Source organism: Lycium barbarum, chromosome 6 (genome assembly GCF_019175385.1).
Source record: "Lycium barbarum isolate Lr01 chromosome 6, ASM1917538v2, whole genome shotgun sequence".
Taxonomy (NCBI): Eukaryota; Viridiplantae; Streptophyta; class Magnoliopsida; order Solanales; family Solanaceae; genus Lycium; species Lycium barbarum.
The window spans coordinates 109,581,005-109,605,690 of record NC_083342.1 but is presented as its reverse complement, the minus strand read 5'-3'; the positions used below and the strand labels follow the sequence as shown (position 1 = coordinate 109,605,690).

Sequence of the window (24,686 nt, the reverse complement as noted above, 5' to 3'; positions counted from 1 at the left end):
CATTATCTTGTGTAATTCAAGTTAATCACTTCACTCTAGACAGAATAGTAAGGAGAGAAATGTAGGCCCAAAAACTATTCAGATTGTTGCTAAAATTCATTCAACAATAGAATCCAAATCAATATCAATGGTGCTTACATTAAGCTTTAATTTAGTTGTGACTAAATCAAGCATTGCATATATCTCATTTGATTTTGGATGGGATTTATCCTCTACTATAAACTTATGAATATCACCTCCCTCCTCAATGAAGCTGTACCCTGCTGCTTTTGTAATCTGGGAGGACTTCATCAGTTTCCTTAGCCTTGCAACACCATCCCATCGACCAGCTCTTGCATAAATATTTGAGAGAACAACATAATTCCCAGGATTCCACGGTTCCCACACAGAAAGGAATTCGGCTGCTTTCTCAGCTAGTTCAACATTGCCATGGAAACTGCAGGCACCAAGCAGAGTTCCCCATATAACAGAGTCAGGTCTCATTGGCATGCTTTGTATAAGATCATAAGCTTCCTGCAATTTCCCAGCCCGGCCTAAGAGGTCAACCATACAGCCATAATGTTCCAACTTTGGAGCTATGGAAAATCTTTGCTCCATCAAATTGAGGAGTTCCCAGCCCTTTGCTACCATGCCTCCATGTGTGCATGCTAAAATTGCTCCCACAAATGTTACATCATCAGGTGCATTTCCTTCTCCCTGTGTCAACAGTAGGACAATCATGTAAATTCCACTACAAAAGCTCATTCTTGCTGCTGTAATTCGATAGACACAATAACGAGAAGGAAGAACGGAGAGAATATTTGCAAAGGCTTACCAGCATTTGGTTGAAAAGCTTTAGAGCCTCATCACCTTTTCCATGGACAGCTAACCCCATGATCATGGTATTCCAAGAACACAAGTTCCTCCTCCTACCAATCTCATGAAACAGTTGCATTGCCCTATCAATTCTACCACATTTCGTATACATTTCAAGCACAGCATTGCAAACAAACATATTCTTAAAGTATCCATTCACTCTTGCATAAGCTTCAATCTTCTCCCCAACCTCCAGCGCCCCGAGATTCGCACAAGCTGGAAGAACACTAGCAATTGTGACTTCATTCGGCTTTACCCCTCTCTCTTTCTCCATTTCCTTGTAGACAGCTAGTGCATCCCCATACTTCCCATTTTGCGAATACCCTGAGATCATAGCAGTCCAGGAAATCACATTCCTTGAAGGCATAACTGAAAACAATTTAAAAGCTTCTCCCACATTTCCATTCTTGGCATACCCTGCAATCAAAGAATTCCAAGTGGGCACATCCTTCATTTCCATCTCATCAAAGAGCTTTCGCGCGAAAGGCAACAACCCCATTTTAGCATACATGTCAACAAGTGCAGTTAAGGTATAAATATCAAATTCAAAACCCCATTTGATGAAATGGACATGGAACATTTGGCCTTGAATAGGGCTCGTTTTGGTGCACGCGGCGAAGAGAAATGTGAAGGAGTGTGGGTTAGGGGAGCAGCCTTGACGGCGCATTTGAATGTATAGAGAAAAACACTGGCTTGGAATGCCATGCGAAGAATAAGCTTGAATGAGCTTGTTGTAAAGGAAAACAGTTGGTTTGGTAATATTGTCGAACACTTTGTGGGCGTATGGGATGTTTGGGATTTCAAGAAGCTTGGTGATCAAGAACTGGGTAAAGTCAATGCCATTTCGGAGAGTATGGGCGTGTATTTGTTTCAGTTGGTTCATGAGAAATGTTTGATGCGTCAATGCACCATGCAAAAATCTACCTTATAAGATATTCTTTTGAATAATTGCTATTGCACCGTTTGAAATAAAGTGGACAAATGAAAATAATAGAAAATCTACGTAATAAGAGATTTAAATGGGGTTAAAAGTATGACATTTATGAAATCAGTAAAACTTAGAGATTCCAAGCAACTGCAGTTTTGTGCTTTGGATATGAAGCACTCCCAAGTGCAGCTTAGTACAAAAAATAGAATGAAAGTTGGACATGATGACTCGCTAAGACCAAATTAAATTATTGATGAACTATGTGGCATTGACACACCTTGATTACGCTTACTTATTTAATTATTTTTAGACGGGAGTATAAATGTAGAAATATGGTCAATGACAATTCATATAAGCTGATGTTAACTTGTTTGAGATTGATGCGTAGTTGTTTTGTTGTAGGGACAGACTAACACTCTGTTTGGATGGTTGTTTCCCGTGGTTCATTAACGTACAATATGGTATGGTATAGTATGGTGTTGTATTGTATTAATGAACATAATGTTTGGATAGACTGTATCGTTTGTTGTGGTTTAATAACATTTGTATTATTTGGTTTGACTGTATCGTACTGTATAGTAACTTGTAAGTTTACTAAAATACCCTTAACTCTTAATTAGAAATTAGTTAATATATATCAATAAAACTCAAGTAAAGGATAAAATAGGAACTTTAAAAAATAAGTAGGTGTTGGGTGGGGGTGATGGAGGGGTGTGAGGTGGGTGGTTGTGGGATAAGGGTGGGGGTAGTGGGTGGTAGGGTGGGGGTGAGTGGTTGTGGGGTGGGGTTGGGTGGTGGTGAGGGGTAGTGGGTGTGAGTGGTGGAGGGGTGGGTGGTGTGAGGTAGGTAGTTGTGGGATGAGGTTGGGGGTGAGTGGTTTTTTGGGGTGGGGTTGGGTGGTGGTGAGGGGTCTGTTACACCCCATAATAATCCTTGCTACTTGAATTAAAACAAGAAAGAATGAGTTAAGAAGGTTCAAGGAAAATTAATCTAGTTAGCAAGAATATCGTTATATATGTGATTGCCTTAAGTATCCCGATGTGACATGGTAACCTAAAGGATTTGAAATCGCGTTATGAGTATGTATATGAGGTAATGTGAGTGACCTTTTAAAGTACTTTAGATATTTAGTAATGATATAGAAGATGGACAAAAGATATGAATATATTTTTGCGATTGGAGTTTCGTCGAAGATTCGTAAGTTCTCTAGTTACGTTTAAGGTTATTGTGATTCTCCGGACCCTTCGAGGCGCGTATATGAATTGTTATGGATGTATATGAGTGTGTATATGCATGTATAAGAGGTCACATGAGGTTGGAAGAGGATTAGAAGTTAAAGAAAATGAATCGGAACAACTTTAGTAAAATTTCGGACCAGATTTTTAGCCTATATTGTTGGAGGCATATCTCCTAGTATATAAGGAGTTTTAAGGTGTTTCAAAAGCCTAAAATGAAGTTCATCGAATCTAGGTTCCAACGCAACAAACCGCTCGTCAAAATGATATCGGGGTAAGGAGATATGGACGATGCAAGTTGGATTATTAAGTGGGGATTAAGACTTAAATGTTCACAAATTTTTCAATAGTGGCAATGTGGGCCCCACCCGAAAAAAAAAATGAAAGCATCAAAAATCTGAATATTTACAAAACATAGTGCAAAGATGACTCACAAGGAGGGGTGTACGTGTATCACCCTTGGAAACTATACTTATATAATAAGGTATAGTGCAAAAGACATTCTCCCAATGCATTTGTTGAAAAATCAGTTTTCAAGAACAAGAAAACCAATGTATGGATTTTCGGCCAGGTTGGTTTTTCAAGGAGAAAAACTGATTTTTGTGCTTAATAAAAAGATTCTAGAGTGAAGACATTCAATAATGTGTAGTAGTTGGTGGAGAAGCAAGAACAAAACAAACCAAAAGAAGAGTGAGTTGTTGAAGGAGAAAGTCACGGCCAAGTTGAAGGAAAAAAAATAATAATTCAGTTTTGTTGTTCAATAAAATTCTATGGAGAAGACAAGGATAAGGAGGAAGAGAAGCAAGAATAAGTATAAGAATTTAAGACACAAATTGGATCCAAGTATTCAAGGTAAGATTGGTCATTTCTTTTACATTTTAGAATGAGTTGGATGCATTGTGAATATGTATAAAATGGTGCATGTTGGTATTGAATGTTGTTGTTGAAATTTGAAGTTAGCCGTGCATGATAGGCTTATGTAAACCAATGTTTAAATTTCTTGTACATGAATTAAAAATGGTTTGAATATGGTAGTGTGTATGAAAGGAATGAAAATTATGGAATTTTATATATAGTTGTGTTGAAGCCGTGTAGGAGATGATTTAGGGAATTAATGGACTGTTTTATGTGATACTTTAGTTGTTGATTGTTATGGACATGGTAGTGTGTTGTTGAATTATAAATATGTGAGTTAAGATGTAAAAGAAGTGATATATGTGGAAGTGGGAAAAACAGTCCAACCGTGGACTGTTTTGTGTAAAAGGATGGGCTAATTTATCTTGCATGTTGATTGTTGTTGTCATGGGTTCTAAAATAAGAATGAAGACATTGATGGTTAAAAATTGGAGACGAATAGTGGGCTGTTATAAGAATAAATATGATGCTGAAACAGTTCCGATAATTGCATAAGTAATGTTGTAAACGTGTTGTTGTCGTTGTAATTGAAGTTGGAAAATTGCGAAATAGAAATTGTAGTGTTGTGTGTGTTGTTTGGCCGTGAGTATGGGACAATTTTGAATGATGTATGGACTGTCCAAAGTCCCTTAAATCATGTTTAAACAAGTTTGGATTGATACATGAAAGAATGACTAGCAATGTTAGCTTGTAGCACTAGTTGGTTTGAATGCGAACGAAACGTCGTTTAAATGTTAGAAAGGGATTGTGAGCGTCAAAATACGTATTAAATTCCTTTGTAGACTAATTGTAGCTCTTGATATCTTGATATAGGATAAGTGTTTTTGGGAAGCAAGTACAAGTTATAATACGACTAAACGCAAAAGGTATGTAAAGCGCAACTCTTCTTTCTTTTGGCATGCCTTAGTTTTCAATAGGCTATATCACGAGCCTCGAGAAAATTCCAAATTCGAAATCCGAGCACGTTATGATCCTTATATATATTTCTTGGCATTCTTATGTATGTTGTGATGAAGTATGAACCATTATGTCTTCGAAAGCATTGATTTCCAAACTTTGTACAAAAAGTTGTTTTAAAGAATTCCGTAACTACGAAATGCCATATCTTTGGCATAAAGGCTCGGATTGCTCCAATATTTTTATAGGAGTTTGCATGATGTATAATGAGTATGTTTTCCATAGGCGGGCCCGACTCGGGTCAATGCCTGTCCGTGGGTCCCGCGACTTTCCTTTATGTAATTCGGACGACTTTTGAAAGACTTTGGTATGATTATCATTTCGAATTTTCAAGTATGGTTATTTATTTATATTTGAGTCTATGATAATGATTTTATGCATATGGTTACTCATGACTCTGCTCGTGCGTTCTGTTATATCTTTCGCCGGTTCCCGGGCCGGTTCTGTTGTCGTGCGCACTTTGATATACTCCGGAGTTATGCTGTGTTTATGGTTCACCGAGCTACTCGCAAAAGAGGGTCGGGTTCCACATATATTTGGTGTTATGCTGTGTATGGCGTTATGTTGTGATGTCATATGTGACGGGGATACGGAGATTTGAAACCTTCTGGTGTTATGCTGTGTTATGGCGCCATCGACGGGCGGGCGACCATATTTCCTGTGCCCTATGCATGACTTATATTTTGAAAGTAAATATTTTGATATTTTGAACTTGTACTTATTTTTTTGTATTTCGGTTTCGTTATGCCTCAGATTTATCTTCTGTATATTCTGCTTTGCATACTCAGTACATATTTCGTACTGACCCCCTTTCTTCGGGGGCTGCGTTTCATGCCCGCAGGTACAGATGCACAGTTCGGTAATCCACCAGTTTAGGACACCCTCTTCTGCAGTTTGGAGTGCTCTTCTTATTCCGGAGCCTACATGTTGGTATATATTCGTTCGTTGCATATGTATATATTTGTTCAGGGGTACGGCGGGGCCCTGTCCCGCCATATGATTCGGTTGGTCTGTTTAGAGGTCTGTAGATGTATTTGTGGGTGTGTGTGCCTACTTCTGTTCAGATGTGTTCGTATGATCCTATTCGCTATGGCAGCCTTGTCGGCGTGCAATTTGTATATGTTTTGGGGCCGTGGTGCCATTTGATAGCCTTGTCGGCTTTTGATATATATATACGTATGCATATGGTTGTGTCTGAAATTCGTTTGAAATAGTTTGGTATAATTTGAGACGGCCTATAGTATTTATGGCCGCATATATGGACAGGTACGTTTGGGTGCCCAACTCGGGCACCAGTCACGGCCTACGGGGCTGGGTCGTGACAGAAGTGGTATCAGAGCAGTTCGTCCTTGGAGTGTCTACAGACCGTGTCTAGTAGAGTCTTGTTTATCGGTGTGTTGTGCACCACATCTATAAACAGGAGGCTACAGGGCATTTAGGATGTTACCTTTCTTTCACATCTCAGATCGTGCGATAGAGCCGAGTCATAGGAAATGAAATTCCTTATACTAACCCTTGATTTTAGCTGAAGAACGGCATCGACAGAAGAAAGTGATTGATGATATTGGAAGTTACAAAGTACGCAGGTAAGCAAAGGTACAAAAGGTATATATCGAGTAAGGTATGGAAGTACGATTGAAATGTAAAGTTGAAAATTGAAAGAGAAAGTATAACAGGTGCAGTTTGAGTTGGGCAAACGAGGTATGTTCATCATTTTTATATTGTTGTTGATATTGGGAGCCCTGTGTGACTATGATACGATATGATATATACGTATAAATGTTGGCCCTGTAAGGCATTGTTGGTATTTTCTGCGTGCAGGTTTTGGGATAGTAAGATGTACAGAGAAAACTCTGCCCAAATTTTCCCAGAAATAGAAAAAAAAAAGAATTAGATATAGGTTTGTAATATGTTTTGAAAGGTTGTGTAAATAGTAAGGATAGGATTTGACTAAGTTGCCAATACGACTGACTTCGAGAAATAAGTTGACTGCTGAATAGGTGGTAATAGTAATGAGGAAGTCGATATCGATATGGTAAACAGAAGAATTTGGAAAGGGTTTATGATACTAAGAGATGATTTAGAAAAGGCTGGATAATCTTGATAAAGTGTTATAGTAAGGTACCGGCTGAATTGATAAAAAGGGATAAATTATGATGAGTTTATAGTAAAAGAAGTAGTAGTATGATTAAGATGAGAGTACAAAGGAAAATGAATTGTGACGGATGCGAATGTATTGGTAAGACAGGCTGTGAGGTAGTGAAGGATAAGATTTACTAGAAAGGGTAAAAGGTTAAGTATGCTTATACAACACTAATGTAACATTCGAGGACGAATGTTCCTAAGGGGAGAAGAATGTTACACCCCATAATAATCCTTGCTACTTGAATTAAAACAAGAAAGAATGAGTTAAGAAGGTTCAAGGAAAATTAATCTAGTTAGCAAGAATATCGTTATATATGTGATTGCCTTAAGTATCCCGATGTGACATGGTAACCTAAAGGATTTGAAATCGCGTTATGAGTATGTATATGAGGTAATGTGAGTGACCTTTTAAAGTACTTTAGATATTTAGTAATGATATAGAAGATGGACAAAAGATATGAATATATTTTTGCGATTGGAGTTTCGTCGAAGATTCGTAAGTTCTCTAGTTACGTTTAAGGTTATTGTGATTCTCCGGACCCTTCGAGGCGCGTATATGAATTGTTATGGATGTATATGAGTGTGTATATGCATGTATAAGAGGTCACATGAGGTTGGAAGAGGATTAGAAGTTAAAGAAAATGAATCGGAACAACTTTAGTAAAATTTCGGACCAGATTTTTAGCCTATATTGTTGGAGGCATATCTCCTAGTATATAAGGAGTTTTAAGGTGTTTCAAAAGCCTAAAATGAAGTTCATCGAATCTAGGTTCCAACGCAACAAACCGCTCGTCAAAATGATATCGGGGTAAGGAGATATGGACGATGCAAGTTGGATTATTAAGTGGGGATTAAGACTTAAATGTTCACAAATTTTTCAATAGTGGCAATGTGGGCCCCACCCGAAAAAAAAAATGAAAGCATCAAAAATCTGAATATTTACAAAACATAGTGCAAAGATGACTCACAAGGAGGGGTGTACGTGTATCACCCTTGGAAACTATACTTATATAATAAGGTATAGTGCAAAAGACATTCTCCCAATGCATTTGTTGAAAAATCAGTTTTCAAGAACAAGAAAACCAATGTATGGATTTTCGGCCAGGTTGGTTTTTCAAGGAGAAAAACTGATTTTTGTGCTTAATAAAAAGATTCTAGAGTGAAGACATTCAATAATGTGTAGTAGTTGGTGGAGAAGCAAGAACAAAACAAACCAAAAGAAGAGTGAGTTGTTGAAGGAGAAAGTCACGGCCAAGTTGAAGGAAAAAAAATAATAATTCAGTTTTGTTGTTCAATAAAATTCTATGGAGAAGACAAGGATAAGGAGGAAGAGAAGCAAGAATAAGTATAAGAATTTAAGACACAAATTGGATCCAAGTATTCAAGGTAAGATTGGTCATTTCTTTTACATTTTAGAATGAGTTGGATGCATTGTGAATATGTATAAAATGGTGCATGTTGGTATTGAATGTTGTTGTTGAAATTTGAAGTTAGCCGTGCATGATAGGCTTATGTAAACCAATGTTTAAATTTCTTGTACATGAATTAAAAATGGTTTGAATATGGTAGTGTGTATGAAAGGAATGAAAATTATGGAATTTTATATATAGTTGTGTTGAAGCCGTGTAGGAGATGATTTAGGGAATTAATGGACTGTTTTATGTGATACTTTAGTTGTTGATTGTTATGGACATGGTAGTGTGTTGTTGAATTATAAATATGTGAGTTAAGATGTAAAAGAAGTGATATATGTGGAAGTGGGAAAAACAGTCCAACCGTGGACTGTTTTGTGTAAAAGGATGGGCTAATTTATCTTGCATGTTGATTGTTGTTGTCATGGGTTCTAAAATAAGAATGAAGACATTGATGGTTAAAAATTGGAGACGAATAGTGGGCTGTTATAAGAATAAATATGATGCTGAAACAGTTCCGATAATTGCATAAGTAATGTTGTAAACGTGTTGTTGTCGTTGTAATTGAAGTTGGAAAATTGCGAAATAGAAATTGTAGTGTTGTGTGTGTTGTTTGGCCGTGAGTATGGGACAATTTTGAATGATGTATGGACTGTCCAAAGTCCCTTAAATCATGTTTAAACAAGTTTGGATTGATACATGAAAGAATGACTAGCAATGTTAGCTTGTAGCACTAGTTGGTTTGAATGCGAACGAAACGTCGTTTAAATGTTAGAAAGGGATTGTGAGCGTCAAAATACGTATTAAATTCCTTTGTAGACTAATTGTAGCTCTTGATATCTTGATATAGGATAAGTGTTTTTGGGAAGCAAGTACAAGTTATAATACGACTAAACGCAAAAGGTATGTAAAGCGCAACTCTTCTTTCTTTTGGCATGCCTTAGTTTTCAATAGGCTATATCACGAGCCTCGAGAAAATTCCAAATTCGAAATCCGAGCACGTTATGATCCTTATATATATTTCTTGGCATTCTTATGTATGTTGTGATGAAGTATGAACCATTATGTCTTCGAAAGCATTGATTTCCAAACTTTGTACAAAAAGTTGTTTTAAAGAATTCCGTAACTACGAAATGCCATATCTTTGGCATAAAGGCTCGGATTGCTCCAATATTTTTATAGGAGTTTGCATGATGTATAATGAGTATGTTTTCCATAGGCGGGCCCGACTCGGGTCAATGCCTGTCCGTGGGTCCCGCGACTTTCCTTTATGTAATTCGGACGACTTTTGAAAGACTTTGGTATGATTATCATTTCGAATTTTCAAGTATGGTTATTTATTTATATTTGAGTCTATGATAATGATTTTATGCATATGGTTACTCATGACTCTGCTCGTGCGTTCTGTTATATCTTTCGCCGGTTCCCGGGCCGGTTCTGTTGTCGTGCGCACTTTGATATACTCCGGAGTTATGCTGTGTTTATGGTTCACCGAGCTACTCGCAAAAGAGGGTCGGGTTCCACATATATTTGGTGTTATGCTGTGTATGGCGTTATGTTGTGATGTCATATGTGACGGGGATACGGAGATTTGAAACCTTCTGGTGTTATGCTGTGTTATGGCGCCATCGACGGGCGGGCGACCATATTTCCTGTGCCCTATGCATGACTTATATTTTGAAAGTAAATATTTTGATATTTTGAACTTGTACTTATTTTTTTGTATTTCGGTTTCGTTATGCCTCAGATTTATCTTCTGTATATTCTGCTTTGCATACTCAGTACATATTTCGTACTGACCCCCTTTCTTCGGGGGCTGCGTTTCATGCCCGCAGGTACAGATGCACAGTTCGGTAATCCACCAGTTTAGGACACCCTCTTCTGCAGTTTGGAGTGCTCTTCTTATTCCGGAGCCTACATGTTGGTATATATTCGTTCGTTGCATATGTATATATTTGTTCAGGGGTACGGCGGGGCCCTGTCCCGCCATATGATTCGGTTGGTCTGTTTAGAGGTCTGTAGATGTATTTGTGGGTGTGTGTGCCTACTTCTGTTCAGATGTGTTCGTATGATCCTATTCGCTATGGCAGCCTTGTCGGCGTGCAATTTGTATATGTTTTGGGGCCGTGGTGCCATTTGATAGCCTTGTCGGCTTTTGATATATATATACGTATGCATATGGTTGTGTCTGAAATTCGTTTGAAATAGTTTGGTATAATTTGAGACGGCCTATAGTATTTATGGCCGCATATATGGACAGGTACGTTTGGGTGCCCAACTCGGGCACCAGTCACGGCCTACGGGGCTGGGTCGTGACAGGGTCGTAAGTGGTGATTGGGGTGGAGAGGGGTGGGGTGGGGTGGGGGTCGGGGTGGGTGGGGATGAGCGGTAGCGTGGGGGTGGGGTGGTGGAGGGTGGGGGTATAATGGAGAAATGAAATACGTAACCACGCAAAAATCACCAAATCTGTGGTTACAAAAATTAAACTTTTTCATGGTTATATAACCACGGAATTACAACGGGTTTATAACACTATACCTCATAATTTTAAGAACAATGGATACAAACATGGTTTCATAAAAAACCATACATTAATGAATCACGGGAAACAACCATCCAAACAGGGGGTAAAGGTTGTAGAAAATTGACTTTGATATAACGTCTCAATCCCAAGCGGAATTTGGAGTAAGACTATATGGCTTCTCACTGACCAACTCACTTAAGTTAATCTCTTCTTTAGATCCATAATTGTATTGTGAGGATTCAGTCAATAGACTAGTTTTACCATGATTTTCAGCCTACTGCAATCCCATCATTTATCCGGGCTCAGGACTGAGCCCGACAATATGACCAAGCTGATACAGGTGAAGTTTTAGAAACTGAATTTGATATAGCGAAATTTAGTTTGTAATGCTTATAGCTATTGGCAACTTTTTGGAATGATCAAAGATTTCTTCAGTTTTTAGTTCACGAGTTCATGTAAAAGGAATATCCCGTTATAACTTCTAGTAATATACAACAGCACTCCCAGTGGCCCGTGTAATCCCTAATATAGTTAGGCAATTTTCTCTTATATTAGGAGTAAAAACTATTCAGTCTTGCTATTCCTTCCGAGCACTGAATTCTTAAAGGTTATAGACTTGAATTGCTGTATAAGAGAGAAGAATTGAATTGCTATTCCAGAGAAGAGAAACATAAAGCATAGTATTGTTCAACCTGACGGAGAGGGGGTCCAGTTTCTTCTGTTTCTACAACTACGTAGACACCCGAGAGATCTTCACAAGGCAGGCTAAAATAAAAGATCAAGAGGCGCTGCAAGCGAGCAAAGAGTTATGCTTTCATTTCTTTGTAATAATCTGAAGAGGTAACAGACCTTACAACTAAGTATAGTGAGATTCAAACTTGAGTGGAATGCTAACTGATGAACAATTTTCTAAAAGAATGATACAACAACAACAGCCCAGTGAAATCTCAAATCTTGGGGTCTGGGGAGGGTATAATGTACGCAGACCTTACTCCTACCAAGGTAGGATGGCTGTTTCCGAGAGACCCTCGGCTCAATAGAAGCATAAAAAGGGGGTCAGATAAGGTTAAAAGATTTAAAACGATATTGCAATGAAATAATGCAAGCGACACAGTAAAACAGGATAATCAAGGAATTCAAAGCGATATGGAAATGCAAATCACGAAAGCGGCACAGATAAAATAGAGTAATCAAAGTACAGAAAGTAGCAAATAATAACATAAATCAAAGCACAAGAAATTATAATGCGCTAATGCGCCTACTAATAAGGAAAGATAACGAGACTTATATACTAGCCTTCTACCCTAATGTGGGTCCTCCACACCTTCCTATCTAAGGTCATGTCCTCGGATAGAGAGAGAGAAGACTGCCAGTTAGCGAGGATCCTGTCCTCTAAGCTCATGACAACCAAGTGTAACAAGAAACCAAAGAATCAATAAGCTATTACTTTCATCAGTAAAGAATTCAGAATATATTACAGCTGAATCAATTGGCTACGACTTAGATGACTAAAGAATACATATTATACAAAAAGGGCATGAGCGACCACTCTGTCATGGGGAGGTCAGAGCAAATTGCTTGTTTCCCGCTGACACATAAATCAGGTTTTATCAAAGATAAAGAATCAAAACCTGAAGTATTTGATTGTTACTAAACCCCTATTCTTAAAAATGCAAAAAATTCAAAAGAAAAAAAATTATGTTGCCTGCGGTTCTTGAGTCTAACTGTAACCAATTTCTTCATCTACATGGACTGTGTGCCCGTAACGATCATGGTTCTGCTGTTAGAAAAAAGAGGACTGATCATGAAGCACCTTCAACTGAGCAAGTACCTTTGCTGCTAAAGATTTGATGTTGCTAGTTCCTCGTTGTGTCAAGTCAACTAAAGGCATCTGAGCAGAGGATCCATACATCTGCTTGTATTCCAGCAACCTAAAAATTCTTTCTAATGAGTTCAGAACCTTTTGTTGCAGTTCGGGGGAAGGACTACCTAGTAGCTTTATCATTGATGGTATGGCATTTTCTTCAGCAAGAACTTTAGCACCACTTTGAAGTTTTTCATCCTTAATTAAAGTCAATAAGGCATCTAAAGAAGCTTCACAGGCTCCAGGATCTGGATCCCCAAGAACCCTCACCAGAGGTCCCACCGCCCCAGCCTCTACCAAACAAAATGAAGTTTCCAGTGTGCATATCCCTCGGTGAACAGGGCAAAGTTCTACTTGTGAAGGTGAGAAGCACCATAACCTGTTACTCCTTGGGATTGGACGACTCAGTGTTTGTGAATTCTCTGAAAGCTGTGCAAGACAAACTGCAGCTCGTTTTTTTGTCAAGCTTGTTCCCAGGTCTAGCAGCCGCACCAGCTTGGGAACAAGGCCAGCTACCCTCTGTGTTTGCTGGTTTATTGAGACGGTGAAATGACATAATGCCCCAACAGCATTTTCTACCAACTGAAGCTTACAGGAACTCTTATGCTTTACCTCAGGAAGAAATCTGGAAAACACTGGAAGTCCTTCCGCTGCAAAAAGCCACTCAGAGACTAGAGGAGATTGGGGAAGGTTAGAGATGATCCCCATTGCACAAGCAATCTCTTCTTCGTCCTCAGAAGTCTTGATGATCTTAAGTAATATTTCAATGAACTTTTGGCCCACGTGCTCCTGGATCATAGTTTCATCGCCATTTTCAATCAAGCAACAGAATAATTTGACTGCATCTGACCGAACAGTTGAATTGCCATGCTCACAGAATTGCACTAGCACTTGGACAGCTGAGCACTGTGGATGCAACATTATCAGTGTTGAGTGGGATTTTTTTTTAGAACTAGACATAAAATACTTAAGGAGCTACCATCAACACCAAAGCTACCACTATTTTAAGTGGGAAGCATAAAGATAGCAGACAACGTCGTGTCAAGTGCAGAGCACAACTTACACGTTAATGTGTTTAACATTTAGGAAGGTGCATAAGTGGGTTGTTTTAACTATATAGTATTATGAAAAAGTAGAGCAGCAATTAAGTTTTCAATTTGGGAAATGGTCAGCTTTTGCATTATGAAATAAACCCCATGTTTGCAAGAATGGGCCTTATTTTAGAACACATCATTCCATTCAAATGAAGGGAGTCATCAAGACTTCCAAGTTCAACTTTGTGAGTGTAGGAACCAATTGCTGATATTCTCTGATTGACAAAACTAAAGAGAAGAACAGAAAATGATTTTACATTTGTAGGTTCCGAGCTTTTGAACGGAAAATTTCATAGATTTCATGAAATATTTGTGTAGAAATATCCAAAAATCCTTCAGCATCAAGGAGCTTGACAGCAGGAGCACTAAATAAAATCCTAAGAGGTGAATACCTGTACTAGCTTTGCCTTGACACTAGCAGCAGATGGAGACTTACACATGGCGCAGAAAGCCTGGAGAATGTTTTGCTGCACAGCTGGGCCATTCACGTTAACTAGGGAAAAGAGTTCATAAATGTCTTCATCAGCATCAAACAGTGAAACCTGTATTTCAATGCTTGCTGAGAAGGCAAGTTTTGTAATAGTGGCTGCTACAAGTTCCCGCAGACTTTGGGAAGATGTGTGACGGTACAACGTATCAAGCAGTGGACGCATAACACCTTTCCTGATCATTTCCTGTCCATTCTTTGGTAAACTAGAGAGGTTTAGAAGGGCTTTCACACCTGCTTGTTTTACTTCAATTTCACCATGTGACAACAAGGAAAGAAGGGAATCTAGAACTCCCTCTTCAAACAGAGATGACTTATTGTGATCTGTCAACTCCATCTCTCCTAAGGTTTTTGCGATTCGGAACTTAACATCACTGGATCCTGTTAGGTAAGGAGAAGAAAGTGAGTAATGGTAATGATTGAGTATACTTCATAACTAAGAAAATATTAGAGCGACTCTGATACAAGAAGATGTTGAATGTAAATTTTGCTTTTCTACTCAATTGTGTGTCCAAGTATCTATTTTGAATTCTTTTGTCATCACTCCTATTAGTGGACATAACTGTATAATTTCTACATGTATTGGGAACTTTCAGCAACATTATATTGAGAAAAAAACAGATGCTGTTGACAAACTTATAACTGATACCTTACTACCATTACAAAGAAACAGAGAATTCTTCTATGCTCAGCAACAAGTACGGAAACATTGTGACATTATGGAAAATCCATTATCCACTTCGATTTTAAAAATCATAACTGTTCCAAAATGTGTTACAAGTAAAATCAAAAACTACTTTCGTCTAGAGGTTTGAACAGAGGCAGATCTAGGATTTAAACTCTTGCGGTTCAACCTTTTAAATTTTTTAACATTGAACCATTATATTTCTAAAATTATGGATTCATATCTACTATTTATTGTAAATTTAATAAATTTTTACATATAAGTTTGTACACCGCATCGAAAGTTTGGGGTTCAATTGAACCCCAAATTATAATGCTCCATCCGCCCCTGGGTTTGAATCAAAAAGCAGTTATTATTCCAGTCTTATAAGTGTTTTTCAGTCTTTCTTTTTCACTAAAAAAAAATTAACTTAATTGAATGCCTTTTCAAGCAAGAAAATTTTGAGCAGTGAGTTTCCAAGAACTTTCTTCCTAAGCATACTATGTCCTATCTGTCAGTTACTTTGTCTCAAAGCCATTGCTTTTGTTAATTATAAGAGGTACAACTACAACATTTCTTTAACTCATTGTATTATTACTTGTCCCTTTTCATTTTTGGGATTTACTGTTTCTTACTTGCAATTGGTAAAGCTTCAATCTTTTTCATGTTGGTACTAGTGACATGATCTATTTTGATTCTTCTTTGTAACTTGTAAGACTGTTATTCTTGTCTCATATGTAAAGTTGTTTGCTTTGCATTGTTTTAGTTTCCATATTGCTGCTTAGCAGTTTCTGGGGTTGTTTATTTTCCTTCATTTCTTAGTTATATTTCTTTGAGGCTTAATGCTGCTTGGCTTCCTTGCTTTGCTTTTATATGTGGTTTTCTGATCCACAGATGTATAGGGGTGTCATAAAAGCTGTCTAGTTATTACTTGATAGAGTTGTAGTTGGAGACTTGCTTCTTTATACCTGTTATGTACTTAAATCTGTAATTTTTCCTCTATTTGATCTTCATGTTTGCTTTAGGAGTGTATTGGTTTGGGAAAATTCTATTTAGATGTAGTATCTAGCTTTATTGATGTTAAGTTAGCTTTTCGGTCTCTATTATTTTGCTTAAATTTTATGGTTCCAGGGTAGCACACTAAAAGAACTAGTACTTCTTTTCTCAAACTGTTAATTTCTTATATCATTTTCTTTTCAGGCAATGAGGTGATTGAGGACAATTTCTGTGGAATTTAAGTTAAACTGAGGATTCAATTCACAATGGAAGAAAAACCATTCCCTGCGTGGTCTTGGCCTGTCAATCAGAGTCTGAAAGAATACCAAGTAAAACTAGAGAAGGGTCTAAGCACTTATCAGGTGGAAAAGAGGCGAGAAAGATATGGTTTGAATGAGCTTGAGAAAGAAAAGGGAAAGCCTTTGTGGAGGCTTGTTTTGGAGCAGTTTGATGATATGCTTGTTAAGATCCTCCTTGGTGCAGCCTTCATTTCATTTGTTCTAGCTTATCTGCATCAGGATGAGACTGGAGATTCATGGTTCGAGGCATACGTAGAACCCTTAGTAATCCTCTTGATCTTAATACTCAATGCAATCGTCGGAGTTTGGCAAGAAAGCAATGCTGAGAAAGCACTGGAGGCATTAAAAGAGATGCAAGGTGAATCTGCAAAGGTATTCAGAGATGGATATTTAGTACCGGATTTACCAGCAAGGGAGCTTGTCCCAGGGGATATCGTGGAACTGCGAGTTGGGGACAAAGTGCCAGCTGATATGAGAGTAGCCACTTTAAAATCCTCAACCCTAAGGGTTGAGCAAAGTTCTTTGACAGGGGAGTCAATGCCAGTTACTAAAAGCACCGATTTCCTTGCTACGGATGATTGTGAATTGCAGGCCAAAGAGAACATGGTTTTTGCTGGAACAACAATCGTGAATGGTAGCTGTATCTGCATTGTTGTGAACACGGGGATGTGCACAGAAATTGGTAATATTCAAAAACAAATCCATGATGCGTCATTGGAGGAGAGTGACACCCCTTTGAAGAAGAAACTTGATGAATTTGGTAATAGGCTTACAACTGCTATTGGCACTGTTTGCCTAGTTGTGTGGGCAGCCAACTATAAATATTTCCTTTCTTGGGAGGTTGTGGATGGCTGGCCTTCAAATGTCCGTTTCTCATTTGAGAAATGCACATATTATTTTAAGATAGCTGTTGCTCTTGCATTGGCTGCAATTCCTGAAGGTCTCCCTGCTGTAATTACTACTTGCTTAGCTCTGGGTACAAAAAAAATGGCACAAAAGAATGCAATAGTGCGGAAACTTCCAAGCGTGGAAACCTTAGGATGCACAACTGTGATTTGTTCAGATAAAACAGGAACCTTGACTACCAATCAGATGTCCGTGTCAGAATTCTTCACATTGGGAGGGAAAACTACAGCCTGTCGAATTTTTGGTGTCGAAGGGACAACTTATGATCCAAAGGATGGGGGAATAATGGACTGGACTTGCTACAATATGGATGCTAACTTGCTACTGATGGCTGAAATATGTGCAATCTGCAATGATGCTGGGGCCTTCTGTGATGGTCGTCTGTTCAAAGCAACTGGATTGCCTACTGAAGCAGCTCTTAAAGTTTTGGTGGAAAAGATGGGAGTACCAGATAGCAAAGCGAGGAGCAAGATCCGCGATGCCCAGATTGTATCGAGCTACTTGATTGATCGCAACACAGTTAAATTAGGTGACCATAACTTTACTTCACTCATCTATCTATTTGGAGTACTATTTGCAAACCAGTGTATTGAGATTTTTTTTAAAATATAGGATGCTGTGATTGGTGGATGAAAAGATCAAAAAAGGTTGCAACATTGGAATTCGATCGTGTTCGCAAATCCATGGGTGTTATTGTGCGGGAGCCAAATGGGAGCAATCGACTACTTGTCAAGGTTGTTTCATGTCATTCAATAGTAATTGAATCAGCGTAATTGCATATTATAATTTGTATAACTGTTCTTTGAACTACATTAGACACTGGAGATAATGGTCTCTAAAATATGTTTCTTTATTTGTCTGTTGGCTTCGATATACTCAGTTTTCCGGAAAAGTTCTTATTTTGAGTCTAATTCTCGTACTCTTGTTGGCTTGTTGTAGGCTGTATATATCTAGAAAATTTCTATTGGCAAAAAACTGAGTCTGCATTATCTTCATCTCTAGGAGTACGTTGTTCCTATACCAGATGTGGCAGTTTAACTGTTTTTTTAACGTTCTTCAGTTTCCAAAAGTGGAAAAATAGGCATCAACAATTTGAAGTGTTATCTGTCCTTTCTGCAAAAATTGCTTCTGTGGAGTTCAGTTCCACAGTGATGTCATTTACTTTAGGAAATGCTAGATTTTTTCTGATGATGTTGAACTTAGTCACTTGTTCACAAGTTGAGCTTGGTAATCTGTTGACGTCTGATTAAAACTTGTTTTGTCTAGGGTGCTGTTGAGAGTTTGCTAGAACGTAGTACATATGTTCAACTCGCAGATGGAGCAACTGTTCCGATTGACGAATCTTGTAGGCAACTATTGTTGTTGAGGCATTTGGAGATGAGTTCAAAGGGTTTGCGATGCTTGGGATTGGCATACAAAGATGATTTAGGTGAGCTTTCAGGATACTATGCCGAGACTCATCCTGCCCACAAGAAGCTACTTGATCCATCCTGCTACTCCTCCATAGAAAGTGATCTAGTTTTTGTGGGGGTTGTTGGTCTAAGGGTGAGTAGGTTTAAGTTTCCAAGAATAATTGAATCACTATCTAGAAAACCTTCATTTTCCTTATAGTTTGACTAAATGACTAAAATGCAGGACCCCCCACGTGAGGAAGTTCACAAGGCAGTGAATGACTGCAGAAGAGCTGGGATCAAAATTATGGTTATAACTGGAGACAATAAATCCACTGCTGAGGCCGTTTGCAGTGAAATTCAGTTATTTTCTGATGGTGAGAATCTTAAAGGGAGCAGTTTCACTGGCAAAGAATTCATGGCACTTTCTTCTGAGCAACAAATTGAGATATTGGCAAAAGATGGAGGCAAGGTCTTTTCTCGTGCTGAACCCAGGCACAAACAAGATATTGTAAGGATGCTGAAGGAGATGGGTGAAGTTGTTGCGATGACTGGAGATGGAGTCAATGATGCACCTGCACTAAAACTTGCTGACGTTGGAATAGCCATGGGCATTACAGGAACTGAGGTGAAATAAACTTTTCTTTGCGGTCATTACAACTCATTTTGTGAATTGTTGCACTAATGCTCTCAGTCCAATTATTTAACTGTGTACTACCTGAAATACACTCTTGGAGTAGGAAAGTAATGAGGTCTTCTGAGGGATTGCTCGTTGTGCTGTGACACTAAGTTTATCATCTTAATATTCAGAAGTACCCATGATTGTGCACCCTGCATGTGAAGTTTTCTGAATATGTTAACTTATTGGCCATTTGATTAATTAGCTGATCAGAGAATAATATGATTAGGTTGCAAAAGAAGCTTCCGATATGGTTCTGGCAGATGACAATTTCAGTACTATAGTCTCTGCTGTTGCAGAGGGACGTTCAATCTACAATAACATGAAGGCCTTCATCAGGTTAGTCCTTTAATTCTGGTAGCGAGTATTTGATTATTCCTAGATTTAGTCATGCTACTACTTAATTTCATTTTTGTCACGACCCAACCCCGTAGGCCGTGACTAGGGCCCGATCTGGGCACCCGAACCCATCTATCAAATATTATCTCAAATTCTATTAACTCATTCTAGTATATGGCGGAAGCCGACAAGGCTTTATTTCAAATTTAGGTAATTTCCAGAAAAATTTCGACATAGTTTCCTTTGTTTTACGAACTATCCAATATACCCTGCACGCAGAAAATACCAACAAAAGCCACACAGGGCTAACCAAGCAATATATAAACATATGCGGACCGGCCGCCTTGGCGTATAGGATCGCCCAAACAACATATGCGGACCGGCCGCCTCGGCGTATGGGATCGCCCAAACGACATGTACATGCATCCATACAGAAAGACCCTAACCCACAAACATGTCCACAGACCTCTAAACAGACCGACAGAATCATATGACGGGACAGGGCCCCGCCGTACCCATGAACGAATATATACAAATGCACTAATAAATATATATACCAAAAGTATAAGCTCCGGAAAGAGAGGAGCACTCCGAATAGCAGAAAGGGTGTCCTAAACAGGTGGATCACCAGGCTGTGCGTCCGTACCTGCGGGCATGAAACGCAGCCCCCGGAGAAGGGGGTCAGTACGAAATATGTACTGAGTATGCAAAGCAGAAGGTACAGAAATAAATCTGAACAATAATCGAATCAGATATATAGAAAATAATACATATCAAAAAAATGTCAAAATGTTTATTTCCAAAGTATAAATTATGCATAGGGCACAGGAAAATGTGGTCGCCCGCTTGTCGATGGCGCCACAACACAGCATAACACCAGAAAGTTTCAAATCTCCGAATCCCCGTCACACATCACAACACAGCATAACGCCAAGCACAGCATAACACCAAACATAAGTGGAACCCGGCCCTCGAGCGAGGAGCACGGTGAACCATAAACACAACATAACACCGGAGTGTATCACAAAGCGCACGACAACGGAACCGGCCCAGGAACCGGCGAACGATATCATAGTAGGCACGAGCGGAGTAGTGAGGAATCATATGCATAAAATCATTATTATAAATCCGAAGGATAAGTAAAATAGTCATATTCGAAATCGGAATAATCATTATCACTTTTTTGCTTCATAGTTGTCGAATTTACATAAAAGGGCGTCGAGGGACCCACGGACGAGTATAGACCCGAACTGAGCCCGCCTATGAAAAACATACTCATTTTATATCATACAAACTCCTACGAAAATTTCAAAGCAATCCGAGCTTTTCTGAGGAAATTATGGGCGTTTGAAGTTTTGAAATCGCTAAAGAATGAACTTTAAAACAAAAATCAGCTTTCGTGTAATCTTTACAAATTATGGATTCCAAGAACATAAGGATCAATGTTTTGCCATGAAAAGGCAAGGATGCCAAAGAACAAATGCGATTCATAAACATGCTCGGATTGTGAGAATAGAGTTTCCTCGAGGCTTATATCAAGCCTATTTTAACTAAGGCATGCCGAAGAAGGAGGATTACTTTACATACCTCAACCGCTCTCCAATACGATCCAAACTCAAGCTAAATCCAACCTATGATTCGGGCTGCCCAAGGTCTACAAACAAGCCATAAAATGCCAAACATTAGCTAAAGACTTTTTGGGCATTAAATTCCAAATTTGCCCTTAATTCTACAGAAATTTGGGTAGCATTTCCCCTGTAAATAGGTCACCCCGAGAATTTAACTCAGCCAAAATAATCAACAACAACAACAATAACCAACCTAGCAACATCAACAACCAATCCGGAAAGCAATACAACAATAATAGCTTTCTTTTCCATCATTCAACAACTTACATAAATTCACTTTGATGACTTGCATTCAAGCCAACGTCGACGCTTATACATTCACATACTAACCCGAACCCATACCAACAATATTTAAGGACGTTCTAAGTAATTCATACAACATTCCCAACAATCCAAATTTTTCTCCAACTTGGCCGAATTCAGCCCCTAAACCCGAGACACCCCTATAACCTTTCCTTCATTTTCGAATCATGATTTGTATCCACAATTCACATTCTAACAATGCTATTTTCATCAATATACAAAATACATTAAATGTACAATGATCTCCAAATCAGTTCACAACAACTACAACATCAATTTGAGTCATTAGACATTCATTTCCAACATAGAATTCACAATGACGATGACTAAAACATTAAGCGATATTCATTCGTTCATTGTCATATAATATGACCCATTTCGACCAACACTACACATATACATATGTTGATGATTCTTAGCCATCTTACACACTACAACAATTTAACATGCTACAAGGAATTTATTCAACAACCCAATCACAATACCCATTTACACGGCTAGCACACCCATCACACAACCCACTTCCAATCATACTATATTTCATGATTTCCAACCACTATAAGATACTACAACATGAATATAACCTTCATAACACAAAAACATAATGAATGCTTACCTTCCTTCTTCAACTTTCCAATAGCCTAGGGTTTCCAAAAGATGAAAATAATGGGTTGATCGCTCCAACGATGCTTCCACGCTACTTAGGGACCTCAATATAGTGGGTTTACATCATCAAAATAATTTTTGAAGGACAAGAAATGGAAGTTGATCTTTGTTGCTGCTGCTGGCCGTGAGCCTCCTTGAAGGTTTTCAGCTTTGCCCCTTTTTTTTCCAAGTGTGGTGAATGAAGAATAATGACTAGAAGTCATCTTTTATCTAATATAAAGAGTGTACAATATCCCTTGGCCCACATTAATGTGTTGTCCCAATTAAAAGATGACACAAAATTGTGTGGGCCAACCATGGAAGTTGTGGATGATTTTCTTCTTCCAATTTTTCACTTTTGGTCCCAAATTTTCCTAATTGTTCCATACCAATAAATTCATGCACAACTTATATCTCAAAATAAATTCGAAGGTCAAGAATCCCGACTTTATATCCCAAAATAATTTTGTCCTTAGCTTATCATAAATAAATCCGGATTATTCCACTGTACAAAAATACGGGTTCTAACATTTTTATTCTTTGTGATGCAGATATATGATATCATCTAACGTTGGTGAGGTCATCTCGATTTTCTTGACTGCTGTTTTGGGCATACCAGAATGTTTGATACCTGTGCAGTTGCTTTGGGTAAATTTGGTAACAGATGGCCCACCTGCTACAGCTCTCGGATTCAACCCTGCTGATGTTGACATAATGCAGAAACCACCTAGGAAGAGCAATGATGCTCTCATAAGCTCCTGGGTTTTCTTCCGCTATATGGTCAGTTTGGATCACTACTGCTTTCCGTTTCCTCCCTGTTAATTCGATTAATTACTACTTCATTATTCTCCAATGGGTAGAAATAAATCTGCTTTATTTCTTTCCTTTTCGCCCCAAGTTTTTGCTACACTTTGTTCTCCTAAGTACGTTAAGAAAGTACTAGTAACTGAGGATGCCTCATTTGACAAGAGGTATCAACGGGACAGACTGTGCTTACTGCAGCATTTTCCTGACCATGTGGTTCACCCCTGTTATACTATATTAAGAAATCAGCTTGACTTTCAGCTTTTATAATTCTCTAAAATTAACATGTGCAATCAAGGAAAATATGTTTAACCATTTAGACAATTCCCTGCATTATCTTCCAGAAATGAAATGTAACATAAGCTGCCTAATAAAAGAAGTGGATGCACCAAAGAGAGAAATGAGATGCTCTGTTGTCTAAGCAACCAAGTATAACTTTTTATCACATGTTCATCTGATCTTTAATATAAATAAACTTCTTGACAAGCTAAGCTGCATCTCACATTCTGATTTCTGTGATAATTTTCAGGTCATTGGTTCTTATGTGGGCATTGCAACTGTCGGCATATTTATAGTATGGTATACTCAGGCTTCTTTCCTTGGTATTAATCTTGTGAGTGATGGCCACACACTTGTTGAACTATCACAGCTTCGCAACTGGGGTGAATGCTCGGCATGGACTAATTTCACCGTGAGTCCATTCAAGGCTGGTAACCGCCTGATTACATTTTCTGACCCTTGTGAGTACTTTACTGTTGGTAAAGTGAAGGCAATGACATTGTCACTCTCTGTCCTGGTGGCAATTGAGATGTTTAATTCTCTCAATGCCCTCTCTGAAGACAACAGCCTGATCAAAATGCCACCTTGGAGAAATCCTTGGCTTCTTGTTGCAATGTCAGTCTCGTTTGGCCTACATAGCCTGATACTCTATGTTCCTTTCCTAGCAGATATATTTGGTATTGTCCCACTAAGCCTAAACGAATGGCTTCTAGTCATCTTGCTTTCTGCACCTGTTATTCTTATTGATGAAGTCCTCAAATTTGTGGGGAGGAGAAGAAGACAGAGAACTAAACTAAAAGCTGCATAATGTATTCTTCTAGGATATGCTCGATTTTATTGATTAAAGGTGGTTTGCTTTGAGCTGATTTGCAAGTTAGGTGGGAAATTAATGTATATTGTGCAGAATTGAAATCTTTTTGGGATGAACTCTGGAAGCTTTATAGCCTTTGATCACATGCCTTGGACGGCTTCTTGTTATCACAAAATTCAAGGTTTCTGAAGCAAAACTTGTTGTTTTTCCCCGTGATCCTTTCTAGGAGGAATTCTAGTTTGTATATTCATTTATTATTGACTCAGTCATCTTACAGTAGATTTTGGTGTACTTAAGCGACCTTTTCTGGTGTGGTGCTTGAGATTATATATCTCCTCAGCCAAAGCTGTTGTTTTTTTCTTTCTTTTCATATGAGGATATGAAATGAGCTTATATGGAGAAGTGAGGATTCATATAGCCGACCCCAACCAGGATCGGCTATATGAACCAGATCGGCTATATGAACCAGGAGGGAGTTGGACACTTTAAGCCTTACCATTCCCTGATTTTTAGAAACATGTATTAG

At 38.5% G+C, this 24,686-nt stretch overlaps 3 protein-coding genes and 3 long non-coding RNA genes across 8 annotated transcripts; 3 read left to right on the top strand and 3 right to left on the bottom strand.

Annotated features, from left to right (window-relative positions):
* Nucleotides 1-62: 62 nt before the first annotated feature.
* LOC132645411 (pentatricopeptide repeat-containing protein At5g08510-like) lies at nucleotides 63-2,131 on the bottom strand. The gene is made up of 2 exons (XM_060362376.1): nucleotides 815-2,131; nucleotides 63-696 (listed from the first exon to the last, which is right to left on the bottom strand). The coding sequence occupies exons 1-2, from the start codon at nucleotides 1,736-1,738 to the stop codon at nucleotides 97-99; spliced, it is 1,524 nt and encodes a 507-aa protein (XP_060218359.1). The 5' UTR covers nucleotides 1,739-2,131; the 3' UTR covers nucleotides 63-96.
* A 1,322-nt stretch (nucleotides 2,132-3,453) lies between these two features.
* LOC132645410 (uncharacterized) lies at nucleotides 3,454-5,953 on the top strand. The gene is made up of 3 exons (XR_009584103.1): nucleotides 3,454-3,870; nucleotides 4,747-4,799; nucleotides 5,732-5,953. It is a non-coding gene; the product is annotated as an uncharacterized LOC132645410 (long non-coding RNA).
* A 2,051-nt stretch (nucleotides 5,954-8,004) lies between these two features.
* On the top strand, nucleotides 8,005-10,504 carry LOC132645409 (uncharacterized). Its single transcript, XR_009584102.1, has 3 exons — nucleotides 8,005-8,421; nucleotides 9,298-9,350; nucleotides 10,283-10,504. It is a non-coding gene; the product is annotated as an uncharacterized LOC132645409 (long non-coding RNA).
* Nucleotides 10,505-12,401: 1,897 nt separating this feature from the next.
* Nucleotides 12,402-15,746, bottom strand: LOC132644366 (U-box domain-containing protein 44-like). The gene is made up of 3 exons (XM_060360959.1): nucleotides 15,716-15,746; nucleotides 14,322-14,797; nucleotides 12,402-13,741 (listed from the first exon to the last, which is right to left on the bottom strand). The coding sequence occupies exons 1-3, from the start codon at nucleotides 15,744-15,746 to the stop codon at nucleotides 12,755-12,757; spliced, it is 1,494 nt and encodes a 497-aa protein (XP_060216942.1). The 3' UTR covers nucleotides 12,402-12,754.
* Nucleotides 15,656-24,653, top strand: LOC132645406 (calcium-transporting ATPase, endoplasmic reticulum-type-like). 3 transcript variants are annotated; one of them, XM_060362372.1, is made up of 8 exons: nucleotides 15,656-15,724; nucleotides 16,281-17,810; nucleotides 17,894-18,015; nucleotides 18,548-18,826; nucleotides 18,917-19,300; nucleotides 19,581-19,690; nucleotides 22,818-23,046; nucleotides 23,600-24,653. In XM_060362372.1, the coding sequence occupies exons 2-8, from the start codon at nucleotides 16,343-16,345 to the stop codon at nucleotides 24,155-24,157; spliced, it is 3,150 nt and encodes a 1,049-aa protein (XP_060218355.1). In that variant the 5' UTR covers nucleotides 15,656-15,724; nucleotides 16,281-16,342; the 3' UTR covers nucleotides 24,158-24,653. The 3 variants fall into 3 exon arrangements, with proteins under 3 accessions (XP_060218355.1, XP_060218356.1, XP_060218357.1); XM_060362373.1 differs by having other exon boundaries at nucleotides 15,701-15,791; XM_060362374.1 differs by lacking the exon at nucleotides 15,656-15,724 and having other exon boundaries at nucleotides 15,917-17,810.
* On the bottom strand, nucleotides 19,974-22,730 carry LOC132645408 (uncharacterized). Its single transcript, XR_009584101.1, has 3 exons — nucleotides 22,238-22,730; nucleotides 21,278-21,344; nucleotides 19,974-20,336 (listed from the first exon to the last, which is right to left on the bottom strand). It is a non-coding gene; the product is annotated as an uncharacterized LOC132645408 (long non-coding RNA).
* Nucleotides 24,654-24,686: the final 33 nt, after the last annotated feature.